This window comes from Gallus gallus, chromosome 19 (assembly GCF_016699485.2).
Source record: "Gallus gallus isolate bGalGal1 chromosome 19, bGalGal1.mat.broiler.GRCg7b, whole genome shotgun sequence".
Lineage (NCBI taxonomy): Eukaryota > Metazoa > Chordata > Aves > Galliformes > Phasianidae > Gallus > Gallus gallus.
The window spans coordinates 756,632-783,207 of NC_052550.1; the positions used below are offsets into that span (position 1 = coordinate 756,632).

At 43.3% G+C, this 26,576-nt stretch overlaps 1 protein-coding gene across 3 annotated transcripts in view; it reads left to right on the forward strand.

Annotated features, from left to right (window-relative positions):
• Positions 1-26,576, forward strand: part of BAZ1B (bromodomain adjacent to zinc finger domain 1B) — a 49,042-nt gene that overhangs the window by 11,125 nt on the left and 11,341 nt on the right. For all 3 annotated transcript variants that reach the window (XM_001233716.7, XM_046902532.1, XM_015295903.4), the window contains exons 6-13: positions 441-638; positions 2,178-3,870; positions 7,081-7,219; positions 7,651-7,781; positions 10,966-11,077; positions 21,004-21,102; positions 21,760-21,937; positions 22,924-23,109. In XM_001233716.7, coding sequence (XP_001233717.4) covers positions 441-638; positions 2,178-3,870; positions 7,081-7,219; positions 7,651-7,781; positions 10,966-11,077; positions 21,004-21,102; positions 21,760-21,937; positions 22,924-23,109 — 2,736 coding nt within the window. The remainder of the gene's footprint in view (positions 1-440; positions 639-2,177; positions 3,871-7,080; positions 7,220-7,650; positions 7,782-10,965; positions 11,078-21,003; positions 21,103-21,759; positions 21,938-22,923; positions 23,110-26,576) is intronic.

Genomic DNA, 26,576 nt, shown 5'->3' on the forward strand with positions numbered 1-26,576 from the left:
CTGCATGCTTTTTGTCATCTGTTTACCATTTTGATGGAGGCAGCACTGACCTCAGCTTAATGAGTACCATTTGCAGAGTTACTCCTCTGATATCAGGAAAGAAATTGAGACAAAATAAACACTAACGTTTAAAAGCTTCTTGGTTAGTAGCAAGCACGTGTGAGGAAAGGTCAGAGACTTCCATAGTTGCCAAGTAAAGCAATGGGCTTTGGCAAGAAGTCTGCACTGTAAACTAATACTTGTAAGGATTTTTTGGCTAACTGAATCTCATATTCCTCTCAATTGTGTATCTCAGTCCTACAAGTTCTGTTTTTAAGTCTTTGAAGAATAGTTTGTGGACATGAAACAGTGTGCCAGCCCATGCTGCTTTTAGCCGTATGATATCTACCTTTACTGTATCTAGATGTTAAATGGTAACAGGACGTCTGCTTATCTCCAAGATCATCAGCAATGTGCCAGCAGATAGCTTGGTCCGTACGGAGCGTCCTCCCAACAAGGAGATCCTGAGGTACTTCATCCGGCACAACGCGCTGCGGGCTGGCATCGGTGAGAATGCCCCGTGGGTAGTGGAGGATGAGTTGGTGAAGAAATATTCTCTCCCCAGTAAATTTAGTGACTTCTTGCTTGACCCACATAAGGTAAGATTTCCTAAAAGAATCTCCTTTGGAAAGTGGGGAATGGGTAACAAACCAGTCTTCAGCATGCCGGTTTGGTTCTGGTACTCTTGAGCTTAAATTCAAGAGACACGCAGAGCAGGAAGCTCTGCTCTTTTCATCTGTAACATCTGTGTGGAGTGACACACTTGAAATGTCTGAAGCAGTGGTCCACATTAAAAATTCAAGTTGTTCTGTACTCTAACTTGATTCTTCTTAACCTTTCCAGGTATGCTTCTGGTATGGGAAAAAACACATAGCTAACATCTTCCATGTGATCAGTACAGGCCCCTAGCTTTGTGGTTAAAGATGGCACTTCCTGCAGTGTGTTTCCCACTTAGCTCAGAGATTGAATTTTAAACCAGGGAATGGTTGGAGAGTTGGTGTTCTGGCAAAATAACTGTTGTTTAACTGACAGTTTAATACACAGTATAAGTTGTGGATGTGTTAATTTGCAATTATGATACATTGTTAACACTGGATGCTTTCAACAGGAGTTGAAATTCTACAATTTTTGTAGAAGGGAAGTTATGCTTGGATAGGTGGATTCGGCTTGGGTGCCATCTTTAGTTAAAAGTTCTCTAAACAGCTAATGAGGACTCTTAAATTGGTGTAAGGCCTTCAGGAGTGAACATCCACAGGCCAGAAAATCTGATTATTTTTTTTACAGTGTTGATCATGTGTGTGCTGTTTTTACCTAAGTCTGTTCTTACAAGCACCTTCTTAGGAGCTTCCATCTTTATCTATGATTACTACTGCAGAATTCTTTATTGCTGCATAAGTTTTAACTTTTCAGCTGCTGCTTTTTGGTCACTTTATCCATAACCCAAATGTCATATTGTTATAAGTGTGCAATATTTGATTTATCACTTACTGAAATGGTTTTCTGAATTCCTGAAACTGAATTGAGATGCTGAAATCAGTTTCTGACTCTGGGTTAAACTGTTCTGTGCTGAAAGTGTGCTGTCAAGTGGGTTGTTTCAACAGCTTATAAACAATCACATATTCTATTACATTAATTCCAAATTGAATCCTCTTTCCTCACTTTCATTTGTGACCTCCTCCTTAAAGTGCAAATGTGGATCATGAAACTTCCAGGCAGTTCAGAGACAAGTCTCTGAATAGCTGTTAGCCATCACATCTGTACTCCATCAGTTTTCACCTGGATGAGGTCAAGACTGGACTACAGGACTTGCTAAGAAATCTTGAAGTGAAACAGCTTCTGAAATTCACCTTTTGTGTAGAAACAGTGGTTTTATGTAGTGCAGTAGAAAGCATTTAAAATTTTTTGGGTGTGTGTGTGTAGTATTTTGTCTTGTGAAGTTAAATGTTAACTTTCTGGAATGAGCTGCTAATAATCAACCTACTGACTGCTGTGCATTGTAATGAAAGCTATTGCAGAAGCCTTTGTTACCTTAAGGTACTGCGTGCTACTTGCCCATGGGAGAAAAAAATATGTAAAATTATCTAGATCCTTCATATAACTTTCAATATTAATATAAAGTCACTTTCTTTTAATCTTAGTATATGACTCTCAACCCCTCAACCAAGAGGAAGAGCTCTGGATCACCTGACAGAAAACCTTCCAAGAAATCCAAAACTGATGGATCATCTTTGAGTCAGCCACTGAGTCCTACCCTGTGGTGTCATGTACATTTGGAGAAATCTATTATTGGCTCCCCACTGAAGATGAAAAACTCTAAGATCTCAAAATGTCCCAAAGAGGAGTTGGAAGAGATGATGAAAATCATGTCGCCTGGTAAACTTGATTCTAACTTTCACATTCCAAAGAGGAGCCGACTGGGAAAGGGCAGCAACAAATCCTTGGACAAAAAGCAGAGAGGCAAAAGGGTTTTAAATGGGCAGAAAACATCTGGGAAATCAAAGTCTCCTGGGAAAGGCTTGAAAACCCCTAAGATGAAAATGAAACAAATGACGCTTCTAGACATGGCTAAAGGTACTACTAAGGTGTCCAGGACTCCCAGGAACTCTGGAGGCACCCCTCGGTCTTCCAGCAAACCCCAGAAACTGCCTCCTGCAGCACTGCATCTAATTGCCTATTATAAAGAAAACAAAGACCGGGAAGACAAAAAAAGTGCACTCTCCTGCATCATCTCCAAAACAGCCAGGTTACTCTCAAACGAGGATCGTGCCCGTCTCCCTGAGGATTTACGGGGACTGGTACAGAAGCGCTATGAGCTTCTAGAGCATAGGAAGAAATTGGCCACCATGACAGAGGAGCAGCGGAAGGAGTATCTGAAGAAGAAAAGGGAAAAGCTGAAAGAGAAACTGAAGGAGAGAGCAAAAGAGCGTAAGGAGAAGGAGATGAAGGAAAAACTGGAAAAAAACAAAAGATTTGAGGACCAAGATCTCAAGGGGAAGAACTTGCCCACATTTAAACTGGTTGATACTCCAGAAGGGCTTCCTAATACGCTCTTTGGTGATGTTGCCATGGTGGTGGAATTCCTGAGCTGTTACTCGGGATTACTGATGCCAGATGCTCAATATCCCATTACAGCGGTCTCCTTGATGGAAGCACTCTGTGCAGAAAAGGGAGGCTTCCTTTACTTGAACCGGGTACTAGTCATTCTTCTGCAGACCCTGCTGCAGGATGAGATTGCTGAAGATTATGCTGAGCTCGGGATGAAGCTCTCTGAAATACCGCTTACATTGCATTCTGCTTCTGAGTTGGTTCGCCTATGCTTACGCAAGTCAGATGTACAGGAGGAAAGTGAGGTCTCAGATAACGTAGATGAAAGCAAGGATTCGGCAACTTTTGAAGATAACGAAGTACAAGATGAGTTTTTGGAGAAGCTGGAGACATCGGAGTTCTTTGAGTTGACTCCTGAAGAGAAATTACAGATACTTGGGGCGCTGTGCCACCGGATCCTGATGACCTACTCAGTGCAGGATCACGTCGAGGCCAAGCAGCAGGCCTCAGCGGAGCTGTGGAAGGAGCGCCTCGCTATCCTGAAGGAGGAGAACGACAAGAAGAGAGCAGAAAAGCAGAAGCGGAAAGAAATGGTGGCCAAGAACAAGGAGAATGGGAAAGATGAAAATACAACGGGGAGAAATGAAAAGAAAAAAAATGAGATTGTGAAAATTGAGCACCGGGTAGAAATAGAGGCTGATGATATGATCAGTGCTGTGAAAAGCAGACGCCTTCTTGCTATCCAAGCCAAGAAAGAAAGGGAGCAACAAGAAAGGCAAATGAGAGGTAAGACAAATAAAGGAGAATGGGGTATTTCTGTGTTGGGGGTGGGATGTAAGGCAAAGTAAGTTGGTGGCAAAACTGACAGTCTTCTTCTGAAAGCTTTAGCTGCTTTCAAGGGATTTGCTTACAGAAAAAGTGTAATTCAGTAGCTTTAGGGCTTTCTTACTTACAGGTTGGGAAAAGCTATAGGTGTTTGTATGGTGGCTCAAAATCTGGAGTGTTAAAAAGTAATAACTGGTTTTAGTTTTGCCTGTGGGCATCTTTTAATCAGTACTTTCTGTCAGACTCAGGAAAGCTGGAGAACAGAAAAACTGTTCTGAGGACAGGAAAGGGGGGGGGAATACCAATGTCCAAATAGCTGTGATTCTGAGATCTTCTGACTCTTCTGCACAGGGAAGTTTCCTGGCTAATGGCTAGCTCCTGCAGATGCTCCTGGCCTCACTGCCATGCACATTGTCGGATTGATGCTGGCAGACCTCTCAGAGTTGTATAAATACAGACTGTCCCCTTAAAACTCTATACATTATCAGTTACAACGCTGAACTTGGAATGCCTCTATTCTTAGTGCTTTTTGCTAAGGAGTGTGAAATATGAAGAGCAAAACACTGCATTGCACTTCTGGGTTTGTTTGGTGTTCTTTTGTTTGTTTGTAAACATGGGCAGATGGAAGTGGACAGCATAACCCACCTGGGTTATGTTTTTTTTCTGAAATAGTTGAGGGATGAGGATCTTGTGTGGAGCCTGGCTTATGTGACCTGAACTGGAGTCTGGAAATATTTGTTCTAGGAGATCAAGGATAGGTAAACTATATGGAATATCCCAAGGCTCTAAAGGGAAGTATCGTACTGGACACAACCATGCCTTGCAGTGAAAGTAATTAAACTCTTTAGATCTTCTAGGATGTAAGTGTTGGAAGTCTCAACAGAATCATTCATCAGTCTCAGTGTCAATAAAAACTGATAACTACTCACTTGATGCTCAGCCGGAGGGCGTTTGGCTGATGCTTGTTCACAGGTGTCACACCTTGTGCTGCTTCCCCCGCAGATTGATTTCTGTTTGACAAGGAGTCTCTCACTGAATACAGTATTAATAAATCTCATTGGTCTGGCTTTGATCTCTTACTCCCAGATCACAGACATTCTGAATATTGTGTTTTTTTGCTTTTTTCTTTCTTGTGCTGTGAGTTGTGGTTTTTACCACACCCAGAGTCTCTGGGTTTTCTGGTTGTATTTCATACAGTTAACCTCTTACTGACTGTTTTACTTTGGTTCCCCTTTCCCCTTGGAGCATCTGGAACATTGTCTCAATAATGCAGAAAAACAAAGTATCAGGTATCAAATATAGGGCTGCTTGGCCCTGGTTCTTGTTGTGTTCCAGTTGTTTCATGGCAAGTTTCATTTTGTAATAAGGCCTTGTCATAAACACAATCCAGACACCACTGCTGCTTGAGCTGCTTCATGTTGTTTTCACTTGGATAGTTTACTCTAGTTAGATTTGAAGGAAAAACAATACTGCACTGAAGGAGATAAGAGTGTGTGCTGGGGTAGTTTGATTCATTCTTCTGGACTCCGCAAGAAAAACAAGTGCTCTCTGGCAGAGAAGTAAGGATTCAGCCTTTCATTGAGGTTTGATTTCATATTGCTTCATTTCCATCCAGCAAACTCCAACATTTCAGTCATCCAGGACTATGTTTACCTCTTCAGTGGTTGTTAGCAGACATAAAGGTACCCTCATAGTAGCAGAGTTCTTGGTTAATGTTGATGGTGCAATAGTTGAGGTTGCAGGGTTGGCAGTGCTGAGCCAGTCTGCTCAGGGCTTCAGACTAGGGGGGTTGTGTCATTTTAGCATGTGAAAAACAGAGCTTAGTTCCCACTGTGGTTATCATCTCATCATGCTCCTTCCTTACATAGGCTTTCTGTGGCTTTTGCACTGTCAGTTGCATTTACTTTTAATAATGATAATGTCTTGGGGAAGTAAAGCAGTTGCAGGCAAAAAACCTGAGTGGTTGAGCTGTTGCATGCATGTGTTGCAGTCAGAGGTGTCTTTGTCACTGCTCGAGTCACATCTGTAGTGCTGCAAGTGCTAACTACTTGAAAGTTAAACCTATGAAGATTGAAGCCAGTACTATTAAGATGGTCTCTGCTTTAACAGAAGAGATAGTAACAGGAGTACTCTCATGACGCAGTTACTGAAAGTTGGTGTAGTGTTGCTATGTTATTATATAAAAGCTGATCAGTTGAATTGGTGTAACAAATACAGGGGTATGTTTTTCAGCACATTGCTAATCTCTTAGGATTGGTTACAGTGGCAGGACTTCAGAGACCAAGCATATACTTACTAATCAACTGTTACTAAAGCTATTTTAGTACAGAAAATGGCTGCAAGAGAGTAGGTAGCAGCCCTGGGAAAGTTCTAGCAAGAAATTGGCTTTCTCCTTGAGTGAGCAGCTAGTGTGCAACCTCTGCATGTTAGCTTTTGCCTGCCCCACAGCTCACCCCTTCCATATGCTCTCATTCCATCTGTTTCAAACTCTCACTGCAAAGATAAGTCTTCATTATTTGGTTCTTTTTATATAAGGTTAAAAACCTTCAAATTTTCTCAGGATGCAAAAGAATATTTCCCACAGTCTGGTGTTTCTTTTAACCACTCTTCCCCAGGGTGGCATATCTGGGAAAGAACAAAATGTTAAGAGGCCTGGCTTAGTCATGGTTGTGAGACACTTAAGCCTAGAGGAGGCTTCTGTTGTGCTACATACATTTGCTCAGTAGGTGGACTTGTAGGGGCACCATTCTCCATGGCTGCAGACATGGAGATGCAGGTGCCTGTTGGCCATGCTCACCTCTGTCATGTATTTGCTGCACTGCTCTCAGTCGTAGAGCTGACTAGAGCAGAATTCCTTGTTGTATGTTGTGCTGTAGTTAAAGAAAGATCTTTGTTATGTGAAATTGCATAGCAATAGATATCACTTTGTTGGCATATTATAAGGAATAATAATGAGGAATATTTTCTCCAGTCTATTCTTATCCAAACTTGACTTGATAATTTTTTTTTCCTATAACAGTGGGTGGAAGACGATGTGAAGGGTGGATGGCTAAGGCAAAGTTACCAATAAATGATTTTTTTTCTTCCCTCCACCTGACCAAGTGGATTGTTGATACTCATGTCTACATGCAATAAGAGAAAGCTAATTCTTCTACATGCTAATTCCTACAGTGAGAATGGAGAAGGAAGCAGAGGAAGAAAGAATCCGGAAGCATAAAGCTGCAGCTGAGAAGACATTCCAGGATGGGATTGCCAAAGCAAAGCTTGTGATGCGCAGAACCCCAGTTGGCACTGACCGCAATCACAACAGGTAGGAAAGGAAATGACCCCATGCTGCTGGCCCCCCTCCCCTCCCACAGGGGCCTTAGCAGATAACAGCTCCCAAGAAGTGATTGGTGTGGAGGATACTCTGTCTGCATCCAAGTATGGAGGAGAGCAGAAATGAGGTTTGTATAGAATGTGGTAGTTTTCACTGATTTACATAGTTGGCCTTCTTGTGGAGGTCACAGTCCACTAGCCAGCAGAGCTTCAAGTGCTCACATCAGTGCTTGTTTCGCAGGAGTGCTCTTGGAATCAATTTTAATGAGAGCTTTTCCAGTTTCTCAACTAAATGCATAGCTGCACCCAGATTTTGAGTCAAGTACACAGATATTCCCTCACATGCAAGTAAAGCTGTATGTGTGTGACAGTAGCCAAACAGGCGACAGGTGGCTGTTAATGTGTGTGTGCCTTGCCCTGCAGGTACTGGCTGTTCTCGGATGAAGTCCCTGGCTTGTTCATTGAGAAAGGTTGGGTACATGACAGTATAGACTACAGATTCATCCTTCCCCATCAGAAAAAAGAAGAAGCCAAAAAAGACTACAGCTCAGGAGGTATGATCAGCCAGCCTCTCTGGTTCTTTCCTCTGTTGCTGTCTGACTGTTAGGATGCATTTATGAACTTAAGGGAGAACTGGCCAGCCTTTGTGGGAGTCCTCTGATCTCAGCCTGCTGTATGCTCAGGGAAACCCTTATGTGGGAGAGTTGGATGTTCCTTATGGTCTCCCTGTTGTGGATTTTAAGACTGCAGTGTACCACATAAGCACCATGGGATATGCTCATCTCTCTTAAAAGCAGTCAGTATCAGCTGCAGAGTAACTGCTCTGTTTTACTTGGTACCTGTTTAGTTACCATGTGCCAAATTTATTGGCAAGTTCTACCAGTGACAAAACTTCATCTGCAGAGGACAAACATGTTACTTTTTCTCTGGGAATCAATAAGATAAGCTGTTCACCAGGTGCTGTCATATTATAGAAATCTCAAGGCCTGTTCACTGCTTTTCTATAGACCCCTCTGAGAGATAGTGTCAAGCAGAGAAGTCTTCTAAATACAGCTTTGCTGATTGAGGCCATTTTGGCAAATATCCACTCTTGCACATTTACTCAGCCTGCTGTTCACCTTGTTGTGAATGTGTTGATGAGGTGCAACAGTTAGCCAAAGATCTAGCTCTTGCTCTGTGATTTTTTGCTTTGGTGGTGTGGTGCCTGGGTGGTCAAACATTGCAACCAGAATTTGGATGCACTCAAAAATTCTCCTGTGGGAGGGAATCTTAATACTACTATCTGGAAGTAGTTACTGATGTGGAAGAACATGCTGTATTCTAATTCCAGTTGTGGTTTCAGTCCTGATCATTTGTTGCATTTGAAACGTGGGCTGATATTGAGTTCATATACAGCAATACAACATATAAAAGGCTATAATGAATTAAACCAAAGTGCCATCATTTGGTGTCCTGTCTTAGTGGGAAGTATATGACATGGATCCAGGATTTCTGAGGGAACTGGCTAATGTAGCTGCCAAGCCACTCTCCAACATATTTGAAAAGGCATGGCTGTCAAATAAAGTCACCAGTGACTCAAAAAAGGGAAACATCACTCATTTTTGAGTAAGGGAGTTCTGGTGAACTATGTATCTCTGTGCCTGGGAAGCTCATGGAAAAGATATTCCTGTGCCTGACCCACCAGGTTGCCTTCTGTCATGGACTTGCAATATTAGTGGACAAAGAAGGAGCAACTGATGCTCTCTAGTTAGACATATGCAAAGCCTTTAGCATAGTCCCACATAACGTCCTTATTTGTAAAAGGGAAAGATATATGGATTTGAAAGGGTGGATTAGGAAGTGGTTAGGTGGTTGTAGGTTGTGGTCAGCAGCTCTATGTCCAGGTGGCGGCCAGTCATGAGTGACATTAGTGCTCTTCAGTATGTTTATCAATGACCTCAGCAATGGGTTTGAGCGTATCCTCATCAAGTTTACAAACAGCATCAAGCTCAGTGGTGTAATTGACACAATAGAATAATTAAGGTTATCTAACCTCAACCTCCCATGGTGTACCAGGAGGCTCTCTCTTGTCCTAGTGCTGTTACCTGGGAGCATAGGCCCCTATCATACCAGCCAGGATGCTGTTGGCCTTCTTGGCTACCTGGGCAAGGTGTTCATGTTGGCTGGTTCATGTTCAGCCTGCCATTAATAAATACACTTAGATCCTTTTCCCCTATGCATCTTTCTGGTCACTGCCCCAAGCCTGTAGCATTGCATGGAACCAAAGTGCTGGAACCTGTACTTGGTTGTATTGAAGCTCATTCTAATGGCTGTAGTTGTCAATAAAGATATTAAACAGATCTGGCTTTAGTGCTGACTCATGGGGATCACCACTGTTTGACTGGCCACTATGCTCTGGCCTCAGCCCTCCAGCAGTGTTTTACTCAACAAAGTGTGCACCTGTCCCAGCCACAGACTGCAGCTTCCCCAGCAGACTGCTGTGGGAGACATTGTCAAAGGCTTTACTAAATCCTGAGTAGTCTGTGTTGGTAGCCCTTCTCTCATCAACCAGGCTGTAGAGCACTCAGGTTGTTTGGGCAGGACCTGCCTGTTACAAGCCTGTACTGACTGGGCCTGGTCACTGGTTGTCCTGCGTGTGCCTTGTGATCATGTTCAAGGCAGTGTGCTCTCTGACCTTCCCTGATACCAAGCTGAAGCTGTAGTTCCTCAGACAATTCTGAGAAATTGGCCCACCTGGACCAAATGAGGTTCAACAAGGAAAAGTGCAAGGTGCTGTACCAGGGCAAGGCCAGGTATGCGTTCAGACTGGAGGAAGAACTCCTTGAGAGCAGCCCTGCAGAGAAGGACTTGGAGTTCTGTAGGCGGGAAAGCTGACCTGAGCCAGCAGTGTGCAGCCCAGAAAGCCGCCAGCAGCCCGGGCTGCATCAGCAGAGGGGTGGCAGCAGGCAGGGAGGGGACTGTCTCCCTCTGCTCTGCCCTCGTGAGGCCCCACCTGGAGTCCTGCGTCCAGGCCTGGGGCCCCCAGCACAAGAAAGACGTGGGGCTGTTGGAGCGGGTCCAGAGGAGGGCACGAGGGTGCTGAGAGGGCTGGAGCACCTCTGCTGTGGAGACAGGCTGAGGGAGCCGGGGGTGTTCTGTCTGGAGAAGAGAGGAGACCTTACTGCAGCCTTCCAGTATTAAAGGGAACTTGTACACAGGAGAGAAGGCTGACTTTATACATGATTTGATAGTGATGAAACAAGGTGGTATGGCTTTAAATTAAAAGAGGGAAGATTTCGGTTAGATGTGAAGAAGAAATTCTTCACCCAGAGGTGGTGAGGCCCTGGCACTGCTGCCTAGAGCTGCGAGTTCTCCATCTCTGGAGGTACTCAAAGCCACGAATGGGGCCCTGGGCAGCCTGAGCTGGTAGGGAACAACCAGACCAGGCAGGGACTGGATGCGCTCTAAGGTTCCTTCCAAGCCGTTCTACAGTTCTGTGAAATAGTTGAAATGCTTTTCTTAATTTAATGTACATGCTTTATGATGCAATAGTATTTTCTTGAAGGATTGCTCATCTTTGTGTTTCTGTAAATGTGGGCTTTAGCAAAGTAACACTGGATTGCTTTTTTCTGTCAAATGTACAGTTGGCATAGGTGTTGATCAGAAATACTTAACTGAAGGTAGGTCAGCTCTTACAAAATAAAGTATATCTGAGAAGAGGCATGAATGAGAATTTGAGCTTATGCTTTTCTTTTCCAGACAAGCGGAGAAGCACAGCCGCAGATGGCAGAACGAGTGCGCTTCACCGGTCTGCGTATGCTGCAGACCTTCCTGCAGAGACCACTGCACCCAAGCAGGGACAGAACTTATGGTAATATATGCTTTATAGCTGCAAAATACTCAAAGCATAAAGGTCAAGGAAACTACGCAGAGAAGTCACTTAATAAGTCCTACTACGTACCTAGTTCTCTTTCAGTATTTAACTGCTGAATTAGTTTATAGGCCTCCCAGACCCCTGTTACTGATATTCCTAGCAGTGAACAGCGAATGGACAGCTGATCCAAGAGACTGTAGAAACACTCTGTTTAACTTAATCAAACTTAAAGCTGGTCTAAATTAGCCTGGTAAAACACTTCTTTGGTGTATCAATTTTATATATTTTATAATCAGGAGAAATGTTATTTGAAAAGATTTGCTGTGTTTATTGTTGGTGTTTTTAATTCTATCTTCAGTATTGGCAAGCTGTATTTTAAACAAAAATCTGGAGGAGCAGTGACTTACCTAATTGTCTAGGTTTTTGTTTGTGGCTTATCTTAACTAACAGGCCTGAACTGTGGCTCATGGAGTCCTTCAGCACATGAAATAGCTGTTATATAGCTGTATACATTGCTACCTTTGGAGCCATGCGTATAGGCTGCTTGTTCTTGTATCATGTAAGACATGCAGTGCAGTCCCCCAGCTCCTTCTGTCTTCCTAGGTTTCACAGCAAGTTGGGGGTATGCATTTGTTCTCCTGTAACACCATTACGTGGAATTGTTTTTTGTTGCTACTAGTGATCATTACAACTTAGCAAAATATTCTTACATGTAGACAGCCAGTTTTCCCTTTAATACTTCCTAGTGCCAAGCGGTAGCCACCCACATGTCTTCAAAATGAATCAATCAAATCTAAACAGTCTACTTTTGAGCATGTTTAATGACTTGCTCCATTGACTGGCTCTATCAGTGTCTTTAATCTTTAAAGAAAATCAATGTCAAGTGTTGCCTTGTATGGTAAGGAGAAGTTAGCAGTGTCCCCATGACAGAAGAAAAAATGGCTGCAGCTATACCTACCAAATTACTTGTGAAGGACTGTGTTTTATCCATAACCCTCAAAAGTAACTCTCACGAAGTACTGGCACCTGCAGCTCCTTTGTAAGCAGTGGCATTTTCCCCAGTTTTCTCCTGCTGACACACACGTAGGATTACTCCATCTTTGCAAAATATCTGTTGTTTGTGATTTGAGCTCCAAAGTGTAGTTCTACTGCTGCAAGTCAGAAATCCTTTACCAAAGGTGTTCCTGCTCTCACATCAGGAACTGCTGAGGAGACTGACATTTGTGGACATCTTTGTAATTTTCTCTTTCCTTTAATTGTTAGAGGGTTGTAGGAGATAGCAAAGATTCCCCTGCGTACCTTCACTCTGTCTAATATTGCAGTGGGAGATCTCCTCTTTTTCAGTCTAGATCTTTGCACATCTTGTCACATGGCCAAAATTAAAGAAGTGAGTTATTCCTAGAGCATGGGTGCTAAACAAGAGGTTGTAGATCTTATGATTCGCAAGAAAGTTCTCTCAGCTCTTCCTGACTGCCTCTTTTACTACTACTACATCTAGCAGAGATGGAAATACGTGTTCCAGTAGAAGGACAAATTATGACAGAAAAGCCATAGCTTGAACTACAGTGCACATTGCTATGAATTGAAGGTAATATAGAGTCAAATCAGATGAGCTATGTAGTACAGAACCTCTGTAAGTTGTAATTCCAGGCTGAGTTTGAAAAAACACAGCATTTGATACAGCACTGCTGAATTTCTCCATCAGGTTGGCAATTCTTGCTGATGTGCTGAGAGGATGGGAGTTGTTACAAGGCTTAAAAGTGCTTTATGGAGTAAGTAGACATACAACTCAGGAGAAGCAGCTTTACGAACCAGGTGTTGTCTAGTCTCAGAACAGAATTATATTCTACTTTTGAAGAGCAGCTTTGTAACAAGTAACAAGAATACTGAATCTAAGCATACTATGGTTTTAAAAAAAGAGAACAAAGTAATTAAGAATCTTACTTTAAAAAAAAAAAAGCTTAAATTGGCAGCCAGAAACCCAAAATGCTTTCAAAGACTTTCAAAGAGATCATGAAATCATAGAATCGTTAAGGTTGGAAGGGACAAAGTCCAACCTACGCCAACCATGCCCACAGTCACTCAGTGCCACATCTCCACAGTTCAAGAGCACCTCCAGGGATGGGGACTCCATCACTTCCCTGGGCAGCTGTGCCAACGCATCAGCTCTCTTCTGGAGAAGAAATTATTGCTAGTATCCAACCTGAATGTCCTCTGGTGCAACCAGCCTTCCTATACTCAGATTTCTTCCTCTCAGCTTGGTGTCATTTGAGAACTTTCTGAGGGTGCACTCGATCCCCTCCTGCAGATCATCACTAAAGATATAAAACAGATCTGGCCCCAGTACTGACCCCTGGTGATGGCCGCCAGCTGAATGGACCTCCATTCACCACCACGTTCTGGGCCCAGCCCTCCAGCTGTGTTTTACCCAGCAAAGTGCACATCTGTCCCAGCCATGGGACAGATGTGAGACAGAGGCTTTACTAAATTCTAGGTAGATTGTGTCCATCCATACCCTCATCCACCAGGTGGATCACCTGGTCATAGAAGGATCATTTAGTTTCCATGCTAGGTATTGCCTCTTATCTTTAGGAAAGAAAGTTTTTAGGAAACTGGGGGGGAGAACAACAACAACAAGGAAACACTGTCAATATCGTTCATATCAAGTTGAGGAATTTATTAAAAGTAAGAAGGCATGCCTAATAAATGTGGTTGAGTCTAATGAAGGAAATGAAAAGGAACATAAACTGAAGTACAGACTATGGACAGAACTATTCTTCTCAGTTGGGAGCAATCTTATTTCACAAGATCTGTTGTTACAGAGCCTGGCAGGAGCTAAAGTGCCTTAGGTTGAGAGGGAAGCTTTTCTCATGAGAGAGAAATTGGCTGGGAAACAAATTACAGAAATACTGTAATGTGTCTGTGTTCAGCAGGGTGATAGTGAGCAACGTTAGTGGAGAATGGAGAAGTCTCCTTAAGAAAGTGCATTTTATTTTGATGCAGAAATAAGGGACCAAAAAATTTAACTAGGAAATGGCAGATGTTATTTGAAATAGAGAGGAAGGTGCTATTTCAGATCTGCTGATATCCCCAATTCGCTGCTCCTAGCTGCTGTGGAACTGGCTCGTTTGTGCCCGTGCAGCAGTTGGAAAAGTCACTGAAAGAAGAGTTTGATGTATGCTAAGCGCAGGCATTCTTGTCCTGGCACTCAAGAAGGTTATCAAAGAACAGATGCTGAAAATCTGCAGGACTAGGTTTAAGGAATGTCATTGTATGCCTGCTCTTCTCCTTTGTCACTCAGAAATAAGATTTCTGTCCTATCTGGTGTATGCTAGGAAGGACTGCTAAGAATCATAGCATTTGCTGATTTTTTTCTTCTTTATTGAATGAAAATACCATGCCTATGTGCACTGATCTCACAACCAGTTTGGGAGAAAGGAATGAAAATGAATGGTCTGAGCCAGATTTACACCTTCACGCCCTTCAAGTGAGCAGAGGGTACAATGGTGTTTTTTTTTACAGAGAGCATAACCACTTCAAACTGAGCTTTTTTCTGTACCATCTGCGTGAATTTCTCCTGATAGGGCCACCAAAAGCCATTTCTACAGGAATATAGTTAAATCCCTCTGCTGAAAGACTTTCTTTAAAGCTCTAGAACTGCAGAGAGCCTTTCTGACAGCTATCACTACAGCTCGCTTCTACGAAAGGAAAGGCAGTGACAACCTGAGATCTGTTATTTGAGGGAACAGCAGCAACTACAACTTCCATCTGAGGAAATTCGTATTTCTGTTATAGTATTTTGCTTTCTGGCCATTGTCATCGATCTCTCCTTTCTCAAGGATTCCCATGAGTTTAGATGGTACAGAACTGCCTCCTCCTTGGCTGCTTTTTCACACTGTCCTTGCATACCCTGAAAGGCCTTGAAACTGCACTGAAGTCCTTGGACATCTGTACCCCTCTGTTGTTTGCATACTATAACTCATAATGTTGGCATGTGGTATATAGGAAGTTTCATTTCTTTGTGTTCTGCTATATCTTCTGCCACCTGTCTCTTTCCTAGTAGTACATCTAAAATGAAATTAAAAGTAATCTCACACTGCACATAGAGCAAGGTAAAGGTACAGATGTTCTACTTAATTTAAGTCTTTGAAATCAGTACCAGATTAACTCCATGAACGGTTGTTTTTCACAGTCTTGCTCCTTTTCTCCTTGAGAATGGGAGTTTATAGGACAATAGTAAGGGAAGAAATAGAATCCATACTTCCCCAGGAGCTACAGGAACAGTATCTCATGGAAGTGGTTTTTGCTTTTGGAGTACTTTGGCCTCCAAAAGAAGTGGGCCTGCTGTCCTATCCTACAAGTGGTGAGGCTGAATCACTTTCTCTTCCAAATCATAAATGCATGGATGTTTGTCTATCTTCTGTCTTTTCCAGACAGAAAAACCAGTCTTGGTTCTAATATTGTATACATTCACTGATGTTGATGCCTATTAAAATCTCCCTGTTTAAAGTTTCTGGGCACATGGTCCCTGAGAAAGTCTTTTGTCCATACTTTAGTGCCTTGTGAGATACGTATGTACCTGTCTTTCTGGCAAGAACCGTGGGTTAATTGAAACCTTTCTAGTATTTTGGTGCACAGTAGACTTCTCACTCATCCTGGTCAGAAATCCCAGGCATATATACAGACTGGGAGGAGCAATCCTTGCGAGTAGCTCTGCAGAGAAGGACCTGGGGGTCCTGATGGATGAAAAGCTTAACATGAGCCAGCAGTGTGCTCTTGCAGCTTAGAAAGCAAATGGTATCCTGCGTTGCATCAGCAGAGGGGTGGCCGGTAAGGACAGGAAGGTGATTGTCCCTCTCTGCTCTACCCTTGTGAGGCCCCATCTGGAGTGCTGTGTCCTGGTCTGAGGCCCCCAGTACAAAAAAGGCAGGGAGCTATTAGAGTCCAGAAGAGGGTCCCAGAGATGATCTGAGGGCTGGAGCACCTCTCTTACAAAGACAGGCTGAGGGAGCTGGGCTTGATCAGCCTGGAATAGAGAAGGCTGCAGGGTGACCTCATTGCGGCCCTCCAGTACCTAAAGGGAGCCTTATAAACATCAGGGGGAGTCAACTCTTTACAAGGGTAGATAATGGCAGGACAAGGGGAAATGATTTTAAGTTGAAGGAAGGAACTTCTTTACCGAGAGAGTGGTGAGGTGCTGGAACACGCTGTCCCGAGAGGTTGTGGATGTCCTGTCCCAGGTTGGATGGGGCTCTGGGCAGCCTGGTCTAGTATTAGATGTGGAGGTTGACAGCCCTGCCTGCAGCGGGGGGGTTGGAGCTTGATGATCCTTGAGGTCTCTTCCAACCCATGCCATTCTATGGTTCTATGAAAGCAGTTGCGTTTTAAAAATAGTGGCATCTCTGCAGAGTAACTCCCATTGTTCTTCATCTATTAGGAATACACCATGGTATGGCGGGTCCCCTCAGCAGACAATTTGAGTTAACCATGCGTGGGTGCTGACAGACTCCATTCTCACGCCTATACTCTACAGATGGAGTTTCCCTGTTTCTACCAACCCTCCAGAGCAGGTACTGATCCTGGGCTCCTCTAGTTGTTGTCCTCCTGATTTCTTCATTCCACAGTCTGCAGTCCAGGTTTTATACCTTTTTTTCTGTCCCTTGCAGCATGAGAACAAGTGGGAATATTCAACCCAAGTGCATGTGAACAGCTCCTTTTGAGTGAATACTTTTGCCACTATCCTTCTGTTGTGACTGCTGACCAGCCTGCTGGCTTGTGCTGCCAGATGTGTAAAGAGAGGATTCTGGCTGTTATTTAGGCCTTTAGCCTAGACAAATTTCCCCATTTGAGGTCAGTGTGAAGGCCTCCATCTGGTCTTGGTTCTCCCACAGGCATCATTTCCATTACTTTGGATTGTGTTATTATGCATAAGTTCTGTGTCAAGTTACATGAATGGCACCAGTTGCTTTCCCTTCCTGCTTACTAAGAATCAAAAGGTCATGGCCCTGTTGTCTCCTCGTTTAAAATACCAACCCTCTTTGTAGTGTCTGTGCTCCCAGCCTTGTGCTGGCTGAGCCCTAGTTGGAGGTGCAGGTGGTTGCTCTGGGGGTAGGGAGTGCATGGAGCTGGTTTGGGAAGCAGGAGCTGTAACTGCACATAGCAGCACAGTGTCATCAAACACAGGTGTGACATTGATGTGTTTATATTGTGTGCATTTGAGTTCAAGCTGATGTAAAGCCTAGGAGTAGGAGTAAGCCTACTCCTAGAAGTCCTAGTTCTTATTCATATGGAGGATAGAGAAACTTGAGTCTGTTGCAGGTGCTCTCCTTTCCCTGTCCTACTTCCTTTTCAGCAGGAACAAAGTTGTGCTAGTTTAGCCCATGGGTGTCTAACCTTTTGGCTTGCCTGGGCCACAGTTAGCGGAGAGGAATTGTCCAGGGCCACATCTACAAAGGTTGCTCTTGAAGTAGTGCCTCCTAACTGTTTCCCTGGAAACTACAACAGATACAAAGAACACAAGAAAACTATTTAATAGAGCAAATTCTCAGCCACAAAACACTCTTTTTCAATGTAGTCACCACTATTAGCTATGTATTTTCACCAGCAATGAGCAAGAGCCTGCATGCTGCACTCATAACAGTCTGCACCGGTGGAGGTGACCCACTGTTACTGTCACCACTGCTGAAATGCACCACCCGCCTCTCACAGCACTCGCATCCACTGGTTGGTGTCCATCAACGTTCAGCAAGTGCTCGTGTATGTCAGTGGGTGCCACTTTTCCCATCTGGAGGAGTTCAGTGGTGCACCTTTGCTTCATACACACTTCCATTTCAGATGCTGTTCTGTCAGGTGCAATGAGACATTGGTGGGAAGGATCAGCCTCTACTGCTGTACCGCTAACAGCTTCTGACACTGGGGGCTGACATCATAAAACAGGAGGCACTACTTTCAGAACAGCCCTCATAAAGTACACGATATAGTTAATGTACATACATAACAAAACTTATTTTAGTTTTTAATATATTAAAAACATTTTAAAAAGAGAGCAACATAAGCATAACCCATGGGGGCTATGTGAGCCTGTTTCTGGGAAACTAACTTACCCGTTTGGTTTGATGAAAGTAGCTGCAATTCTTAACGAGGTCTCAAGGTGTTCATCAGAGATGTGGATGATGTTTTACTCTTCCTGTACTTCATCCTTCAAAACAGCACTAACGTTCATACTGTCAGAAAGCAGTGACATAAACAAGGAGTCATTGTGAAGTGAGGGGTGTTTCTCTGGTAAGAGAGGGCTTATAGAAGTCTGGTAAAGAGACATGATCAAATTTTTGATTACAACTTTATACATTCCATTTGAAAATTTGCAAGTCATGTTTTCATGTTGACTGAAAATGGAGTCCTAAATAAACCAGAAAGTTGATGATTTTGTTGGTAATTTTGAAACCAGTTCTCAAGTTCCTTTACCAAAACACCTAGCATAGCTGCATGTTGTTCTCTGTTCACAGGACCATGTTCATCTGATGTAGCAAAATCCATAAACTTATTTGTCATAACTTGAGTCAGCACTGCACTGCGCCCTCCCCATGCCTGCTTTCAGCCCACACAGGGTCAGTAGTGCACTGGTGCTTGGTTGGTGCCCAGCAACAGTTGCATGCCAGGGCAGAGCCAGCACACAGTGGTGGCCTGCGTGCAGCCCATGGGTTGGACATGCCTGGATAGCCCCAGATGCCTTTCTTACAAGGATGTTCCTTGCAAGGATGTTCCATGCTTTCTCATTCTGGCCAGCAGCCTGTGTTGTCTTTCCCCAGACAGTGTAGTTGGAGAATCCATATGTTAACTGTTTCCAGTGGCCTTTCACTTACTAGAGAGGAAGACTGTGCAGGAAATCCCTCTCTTAGGTGTGTAGCTTTGGAGGAAAGCTGAGAAAGCTGGTGTAGTGTCTTCTCATATGTTTCCCAAATGAGTCCCATGACATGTAAGTAGCAGTGATTTAATGCTGTTTTATCACAACCTCGGCAACCTTCTCAACACGATGAGAAACAGTGCTCTTTGGGTATCTGCAGGACGACTGGAAGCTTGCTTTATGCCATTCCCATGCTGTGACAGGTTCTTTATTCTGAAACATGGTTTAGGATCAGTCCAAAGGTTTACCCCAAGGTTTTGACAGCAAGTTGATGCTAAATAATCTTGAGGAATGTCTCTGTTCAGTACAATGTCAGTAGACTTAGGAATGCCATTCTTTGTGATGATCTCTCTGTAGACCTTCCAGTGAATGTAGGAATGCTGATCACATCACTCACCATAAGTGGCATCTGCAAGAGAAAGACGGGAGTTGTACTGTTTGACATTGTTTGATGTGTGGTTCTTATGGGTTTGTGTGAATGTCTTTGGAATCCCATGACCAGCACTTAATTGCTTTGGAAGCTCCTGTGGTAGGCTTTAGTGGGTGAGGGATGTTTGGAGCTGCTCTGCCCTATTTCTCGCAGGGAGAGTGTGCAGAAGACAGTGGTGGTCAAAAGATCTGATCTTGTTGTGCAAAGTGAGGATGCCCTCCAGGGTTGGGGTGTACTGAAGCAGATGATTGGCAAGGGACCATTTTTCTTCTGTCTTCAAACAATCAATTCTGTATTTTATTAGGGTAATCAATTTAACAAAGAAATGCAGGTTGTCAGGACATTCCCCTAATACAAGCACACTAGAGCTGTGAAATACCTTCTTTCCAGAGAAGATACTTAGTAGGGATTTCTGCCAGGATAAGAACCTACTGCAGACACTGACATTTCAGGAGAGTTGGACAGCACCTTTCTCTAGTTGTTGGTTGATTCATCTGAGCTTGTGCCCAAGAAGAAAACTTAGATCTGAGGTCTTCTCTGTGACTGGTGAGGATCACGTCATGGTGGTCACTTTGTGCTTGTTTCCATTTAAGATTTTGCTGATCCTTCAGTTCCCTTTTTTAAGGAGCGATCATCTATTAGCTATGTGCTTATATTTCTTTTTTTAATAAGTAATCTCTGAGACTCAGGTCCACCACTGCTTACACCAGTACATGGTTCAGGAGATGAGGCTCAGTGCCATCACAGGAAAGAAAAAAAGAAACATAAAGGTGCAGGTTTTCAGAATGTCAGAAAGCTGAGTTTAAACTTAGAGTCCTGCATCATAACTAGCACTGTGGTTGTACTCTGCAGTTGCTGAAAGTGCCTGTTTAGAGAACTGTGCAGAAGTTTTGCCCTTTTAGATTCAGCTAACTGCAGACTACCACTGCTTTCTTGAAGGACTCTGTGAGCAGAGAGGTTTAAAGCTGATGAATATGATTTTCAGATTCTATGTTTAATCTTTCGGTTTAATGCAAGCTTCTTAGAAGGGAGATCTCCTGCACTTGTAGAGAGCATAGACTTCATAGTCTCAAATCTGTAGCATCAGCTATCATGGTCTAAGTTGGGACATATTTTTTCTTAATCTGGAGGCTTTGGGAGTTAATGAAATCAGTTGAAGGCTCTACAGAAAGAATGATTAAATTGCCATGCTATGCAGTACATAACACATTAATCTTTTCTAGTGCATCAAAGATGACATTCAGATTGCTTAAACTGACTGCAATTTACTGAATCTAATCCCTAGTGTAGATTACTAAATTCAAATGCCAATGTTTTAATAAACTTAATGGGAGGAGACATCTATAAATTAGTTCTTTGTTTATTTTGTTTTTGTTCTTACCCTGAAATGGGCTACATTTGGAGACCTTGAAATGAGGCCAATCTTACAGTAATGCTGGCATAAGCATTCTGACTAAGTTTTTCACCTTGTCCCTGGGGTTGGGTTATAGATTGTCATTCCTGTCTACTAATTCTTGTGAAGTGCTTAAGAGAAGGAGCTGTTGCTGCAAAGATAGATTAGCTGATGTTGGTGCATGTTGTATCTTTCAGGTTTCTCTGCGACAGTCAGAAGGATTTGGATGAGCTGATAGATTGCCTGCATCCACAAGGAGTAAGAGAGAGCCAGCTAAAGGAGCGCTTGGAGAAAAAGTGAGCCTGCTGTTTCCCTCTGTCTCTTCTCAGCTTCACAGCACATCCTCATCATAGCAAGCTTTTCTATTCCTGGGGCAACATTCAGCACTTTGCTTTGATTGTGCCTGTGCAGGGGCAGATAACAAGAATGAGAAATTGTTCTTTTGTAGACAATAACTGCAAGTATTACTTAGAATCATAGAATCACAAGGTTGGAAATGACCTGCAAGATCATCTAGTCCAACCGCCTTCCCACTCCCATTGGTACCACAAGCTACTAAACCATATCTTGTAGCTCCTCATCCAGATGCCTCTTGAACAGAGGGACGGCAACTCCACCACCTCCCTGGGCAGCCATTCCAGTGCCTGATCACCCTCTGAGAGAAAAAGTTTCTCCTAATGTCTAACCTAAACCTCCTCTGGTACAAGATACTTGATAAATAATGCTCAAAATCATGAGGACGTTCAGTCTTCAAGGTGTTCCTTGCAACTGGAAGCAAAGGCAGTGCTGTTTCATCCAGAGGCAGAGCTACTGCATGCTTTAAAGCATCCTTCAAGGAACGTTCCACACTGATGGAGCATGTAGATGTCATTGGAAGCTGCTGTTGCCCAGCACGCTCACAACTCACAAGGCAATGGTGTGCATGTATTCATAGGCTTTTCTTGATTTTCCAGGTATCAGGACATCACACATTCAATGCACTTGGCTCGGAAACAGAACTTGGGCCTCAAATCCTGTGATGGCAACCAGGAACTGCTGAACTACCTCCGAAGTGATCTCATTGAGGTTGCAACTCGGCTGCAGAAAGGAGGGCTGGGATATGTTGATGTGACACCAGAATTTGAAGCAAGAGTGAGTGGAAAGTCAAAGTAGTGCTAAGAAAGACAAAAGTGTTGACACTGACTCCGAAAGGTCTTGACTCTTTGGATCAAGAAAATGAGATTTATTGCATATGCACTCTTTTTTAACTAGTATTTCAAGACTACACAGCTGCTAGCTTGAGGTTGATTTGGTGTAAGGGAGTTGTAGCTTTGAAGGTAAATGTCCTGCACAGCCATTCAACTGTCGGATTTTCTTCATCTGCTGGAGGAACTTCTTTATGGAACTTTAATGGAGCTCTTTTTGGCTCCTTTTTTGCTTCTGTGTCAGAGCCAGAATGTACTGTTGAGACAGTGATTTTCTTTTTTTGATGATTTTTCCTAGGTTCAGACCACAGTAGACTTGGAGTAATATTTGTGCCCCCACATCCAGGAGCTAAAGGATGTTCTGTTCACAGGCTTATCTGCTCAGTGAGCTGAACATGGCAGCGTTCAGGCTAGTTCAGCCTTGCTCACATGAGAATTTCTGGTGCATTGTACCTCCTTAGGAGTTGATAAACTTACCTGATACGGGTAGGGTACTCACGTTTGAGACTGGTGCATACACCTCCTATCAGAGGATGACATTGTCTGTCTTGGAATGCTTAGTAATCTATTAAACCGCATCCTCAGTCAGTACAGAGACTTCTCTCTGCAGATGCAGTCATAAGTGTTAAGGGAATGATGGGAAAGGAAACATCAAATGGAAGAACTTTCTTTTTTCCCCTGAAGCATCTTGCTTTTTTTTTTTTTTTCCTTTTTTGAACTGACATAAGCATTCATGTGCTATGCATGATCATCAGCTACGTGTGAACTCCAGCAGAAGCAGCAGCAATATACTGATTCCATAACCAAGTGTGGGACTTGATACATGGTAACACTGCATTAAGTATCACAGGTACCCATTGGCAGGACAGAACCTCCTAAACAGTGCAAAGAATGATGTCCAACTGATAAGTGATTGTATACTTTTCCTAACAGGTTTACTCACTAGAGAGCCTAAAGGATTTTGGAGAGTGTGTGATTGCACTCCAAGCTGGTGTTATTAAGAAGTTTCTGCAAGGCTTCATGGCCCCTAAGCAGAAGAGAAGGAAACATCAAGGAGAGGACTACATTACCAAGGCTGAGGAGGTAGATGAAGAAAAGAAAATGGCAGAAGAAGCTAAGGTATTGTTCACTCCAGGGTTCTTTTTCAGTCTTGTACTGTCTTTGAGCAACAAGTCACATTACATTTCATCTGGCAGTAAATCCTGTGCAGTTTCACCCTATTGCAAGTTTAGAGTGCATTGGGTGTGTTGTTTATGGGTCCATATGTTCCCTGGTTATTCGTATAAATGTTTAGCAGAGTAAAAATCCTTCTGTGTAGCTGCAGTTGCAGTATTCTCTCTGTAAACAGGAAAAGAGTCAAGTCAGGTACCTGACTTCCTGTGTGAAATTCCTCACACAAGTTGAATACTTGAATAAAAAATGTATTACACAGCATTTTTAGGGAACTTAACAGGAGTTGCATCCATAAGAGAGAACTGATGGTGTCTTAATGCCTTTGATCCACAAAGAGGAAGAGAGCCTTGCTGAGGTTTTGGTGAGCGTGAGGCAGTGAGGTTCAGGTAAGTATCAGAGTTATGCATGTTATTCAGGAAGACAGAAAACTCTTGTTATGGATGGAGGTGCCCACCAGCAATGTAGGCTGGGGTACAGACAACTTGTCTGGAAAGCTGAATGGAAGAGCTGGATGAGCTGAGTCTACAGGTGTAGCCTCCCAAATCAAAGCTGAGAAGGCATGGAGGGAAGCTGCAGGGGATTTGGTAGATTCTTGCAGACAGTTGACCTGTACTAGCATTTCATACTATGAGGATGCTGACTTTTTTTTCCTGAGTTGAATGGGACATTCATGACTTGGAATTTTTTTCTTTTTTTCCTCTCCCCTCAAAATGAAATGATGTGCCCTGATTGGCCACTGTTTTCAGTAGAAGTGGCAAAACCAGGATTGGAACAGCAGGTGCATTTGAAATTTTCCAGACTAGAAAAATAATAGATGTCCAATTTGTTATGTTTGTTTTTTTGTTTTTGTTTTGAAAGCTCTTGTCAGCATGTGCTGAGCCCTTGTCTGAACACTGGGTCTATGTTATACCATAGCATTGCCATGTTCGGAGGATGTTTGGGTAGTCACTGGAAATTTCTCACATTCTTCAGCTGTGCTGAAGTATTTAAATTTCGTTAACTTTGTTGAATCTTCCAGTCTGTAGTGCAGTGGGTATGGGAAACTCCTTTATTCTAAAAGCTCTCAGCAGAATCTAACTATAAAAATCAGTTATCTCTGGGACAGAAAGGGCATGGATCATGATATTTCGTATATCTACAGCAGCACCATACTGTGCTTTACATCGTGTTTTAAAGCTGTAACCGTAGGAGTTATTCCTGTAGGGTATACATTCAGGGTAAACATCTGATTTACTGCAATATCTAAACAGATAGTAATTTAGCAGAGTTCTGTATTTGAGCCCCGGCCACTTCCCTGCTAATACTACAGCTATGTTAGACATGAAACCTGAGCTCTTATTTGCCTGAAAAGTGAGTCATTTCGATCATGATTAGTTTTGGCATTTTACCCATAGAGCTTTGCTCCCTTACTTGATGACATGGCAAGGCCAGGCTTCTGTAGCATTGCTTCACCCTCGCAGTTGCAGAGTTTTCAACTACATTAGCTTAGCTAGAAAAAATGCCTAGTATGACTGAAACATCCTGATTAGTACTTTCTTCCTCCAGAAACCAGCTGGAGCTGTAGTATTTCTGAAAACTGCAGGATTTAAATGCACAGTAGCTTGTGATGACTTTTTGCAGTATTACCAGTTTCTCTCATGTGGCTACATACCTCATTACACAGCTCGGCCCCATAGTGCCGTGAGCATAGATGTCCTTATTGCCATCCTGAGCACGTGGTGTTGCAGGTTTCTCTCTGGAGCACTGGTTTTGGTGTCTCTAGAGCATTAATGCAGTGCAGTGCCCTCTGTATCTTTCTTAGCCGCTTGTGGTCATACAGGGAATATTGAGCTCTTTGGATTTATTTTTGTGTTCTATGTAGACTTTGAAAAACAAATCTCAAGTTGGAGTCTTTTAGAGCCATAGCTGCATTGAGAGTACCTATCAGGGGAAATACAATGTAGCTGTACTGGAAAAACACACTTGGTGTTCTTGCAGGCTACAGCAGAGAAATTGTGGCCCATTCTGTCTCGTTTTCCCTGCGAGAAGCAAGTTAGGGCTTAATAGGCATCCATCTGCTGGCATAACTGTCTGCACCAAAGGCTCCTGCTGGCTCAGCTACCTCAGAGTGGCACTGCTAAGTGGTAAAAGATGGCAGTGTAGACCTGGCTTGTGGCTGCTTCTGAAAAGCTGTTTTTGCCTCTGTGTTTACACGTGTTTCCATGTGGGGAGGCAGTAGCACTGGGGCTGTCCCAGCACAGGCCAAGGCATCAGCTGTGGGGCCTTTGCGGCACAACAGCTGCGTGAGCACAGGTAGGCTGCCTGCCCCTGTGCTTGCTGCTCAGGGATGGCTGTGAGGTGCTGGGTGGGGGGCAGCTCTCACCGTATCAGTGGAGTGCCCCAATGAGGGCAGACAGCATCCCAGAGTCACAACCAAAGAGTTATGGTTGTAGAGGTGGTTATGGTGGTGAGGCATTTCTGTCATCTTAGGATACCAGACAAGAGCTTCCTAGCTGCAGGTTTGTCTGACTTATCCAAAGCAGGAATTTTCTGTTACTCTGCAGTTGAAACGTGACAGAGGCTGCCTCTGGTAGTATATCTGTGGGGCTGCTTTTTTTTGTTTTCCCTGCTAGAATGCTCCATTCCCGATGGGAAGGTATTTGACTTCCTTCAGTCTCCGTTTTTGCCTAGTTGGCAATTGGAACTCCCCTGATAATGGTCCTGCTAAAATGCCACAGTCTCATGATGCTTGGGAAGCAAGGCTAAAAATCTGTGAAATTCCACAGGCTCGGAGAGAAAAATCTAAGCATAACGTGCCAGCAGCTCTTGCAGATTTATCTTGGCTCAGCAGTTACCCAGTATGTTAACAGCAAAGCCCATGGAACAGTTACTTGGAAAATCAATTACACAGTATTTGAAGCACCTCAACAGTGTTCTGCAAAGAAATAGCGCGATGCTGTGTAATCTACCACAGTAGGCAATGCAGGTTTCCATTTGTCCTGAATGTCTTGGGCTCCAGGTTGTACGCTAGCAATAGCAACAGGGATGTTGGCTTACTAGAACAGTTTGTGTGTTTTTCCAAGTATCTGATATACACTGTGCTTCCTCAAATGCAGTGGGAGGAGAATGTGCAACTCTGCAAATAAAAAAAAAAAAACAGAAACAAAAAAAAAACCTGGGTTTTGTTTGGCTCCCAAATTGCTGTCAGCTGCAGAGTTTAGTTTTTCCCATCTGACACTTCACTGTTTGTTTTTTCATTCTCCTGGCGTAGAACACTAACTTGAATTCTATTATGTCCCTGTCATGTCTAGGCCATCACCTCATTGTTGTAAAGCAGAGGATTAATGATAGAGTTGGACTTGCAGTGGCTGTGGATTACTCCTCTGTTCTGGTGCATTTCCGACCTACAGTAATATATTTTTTCAGAACCCCCA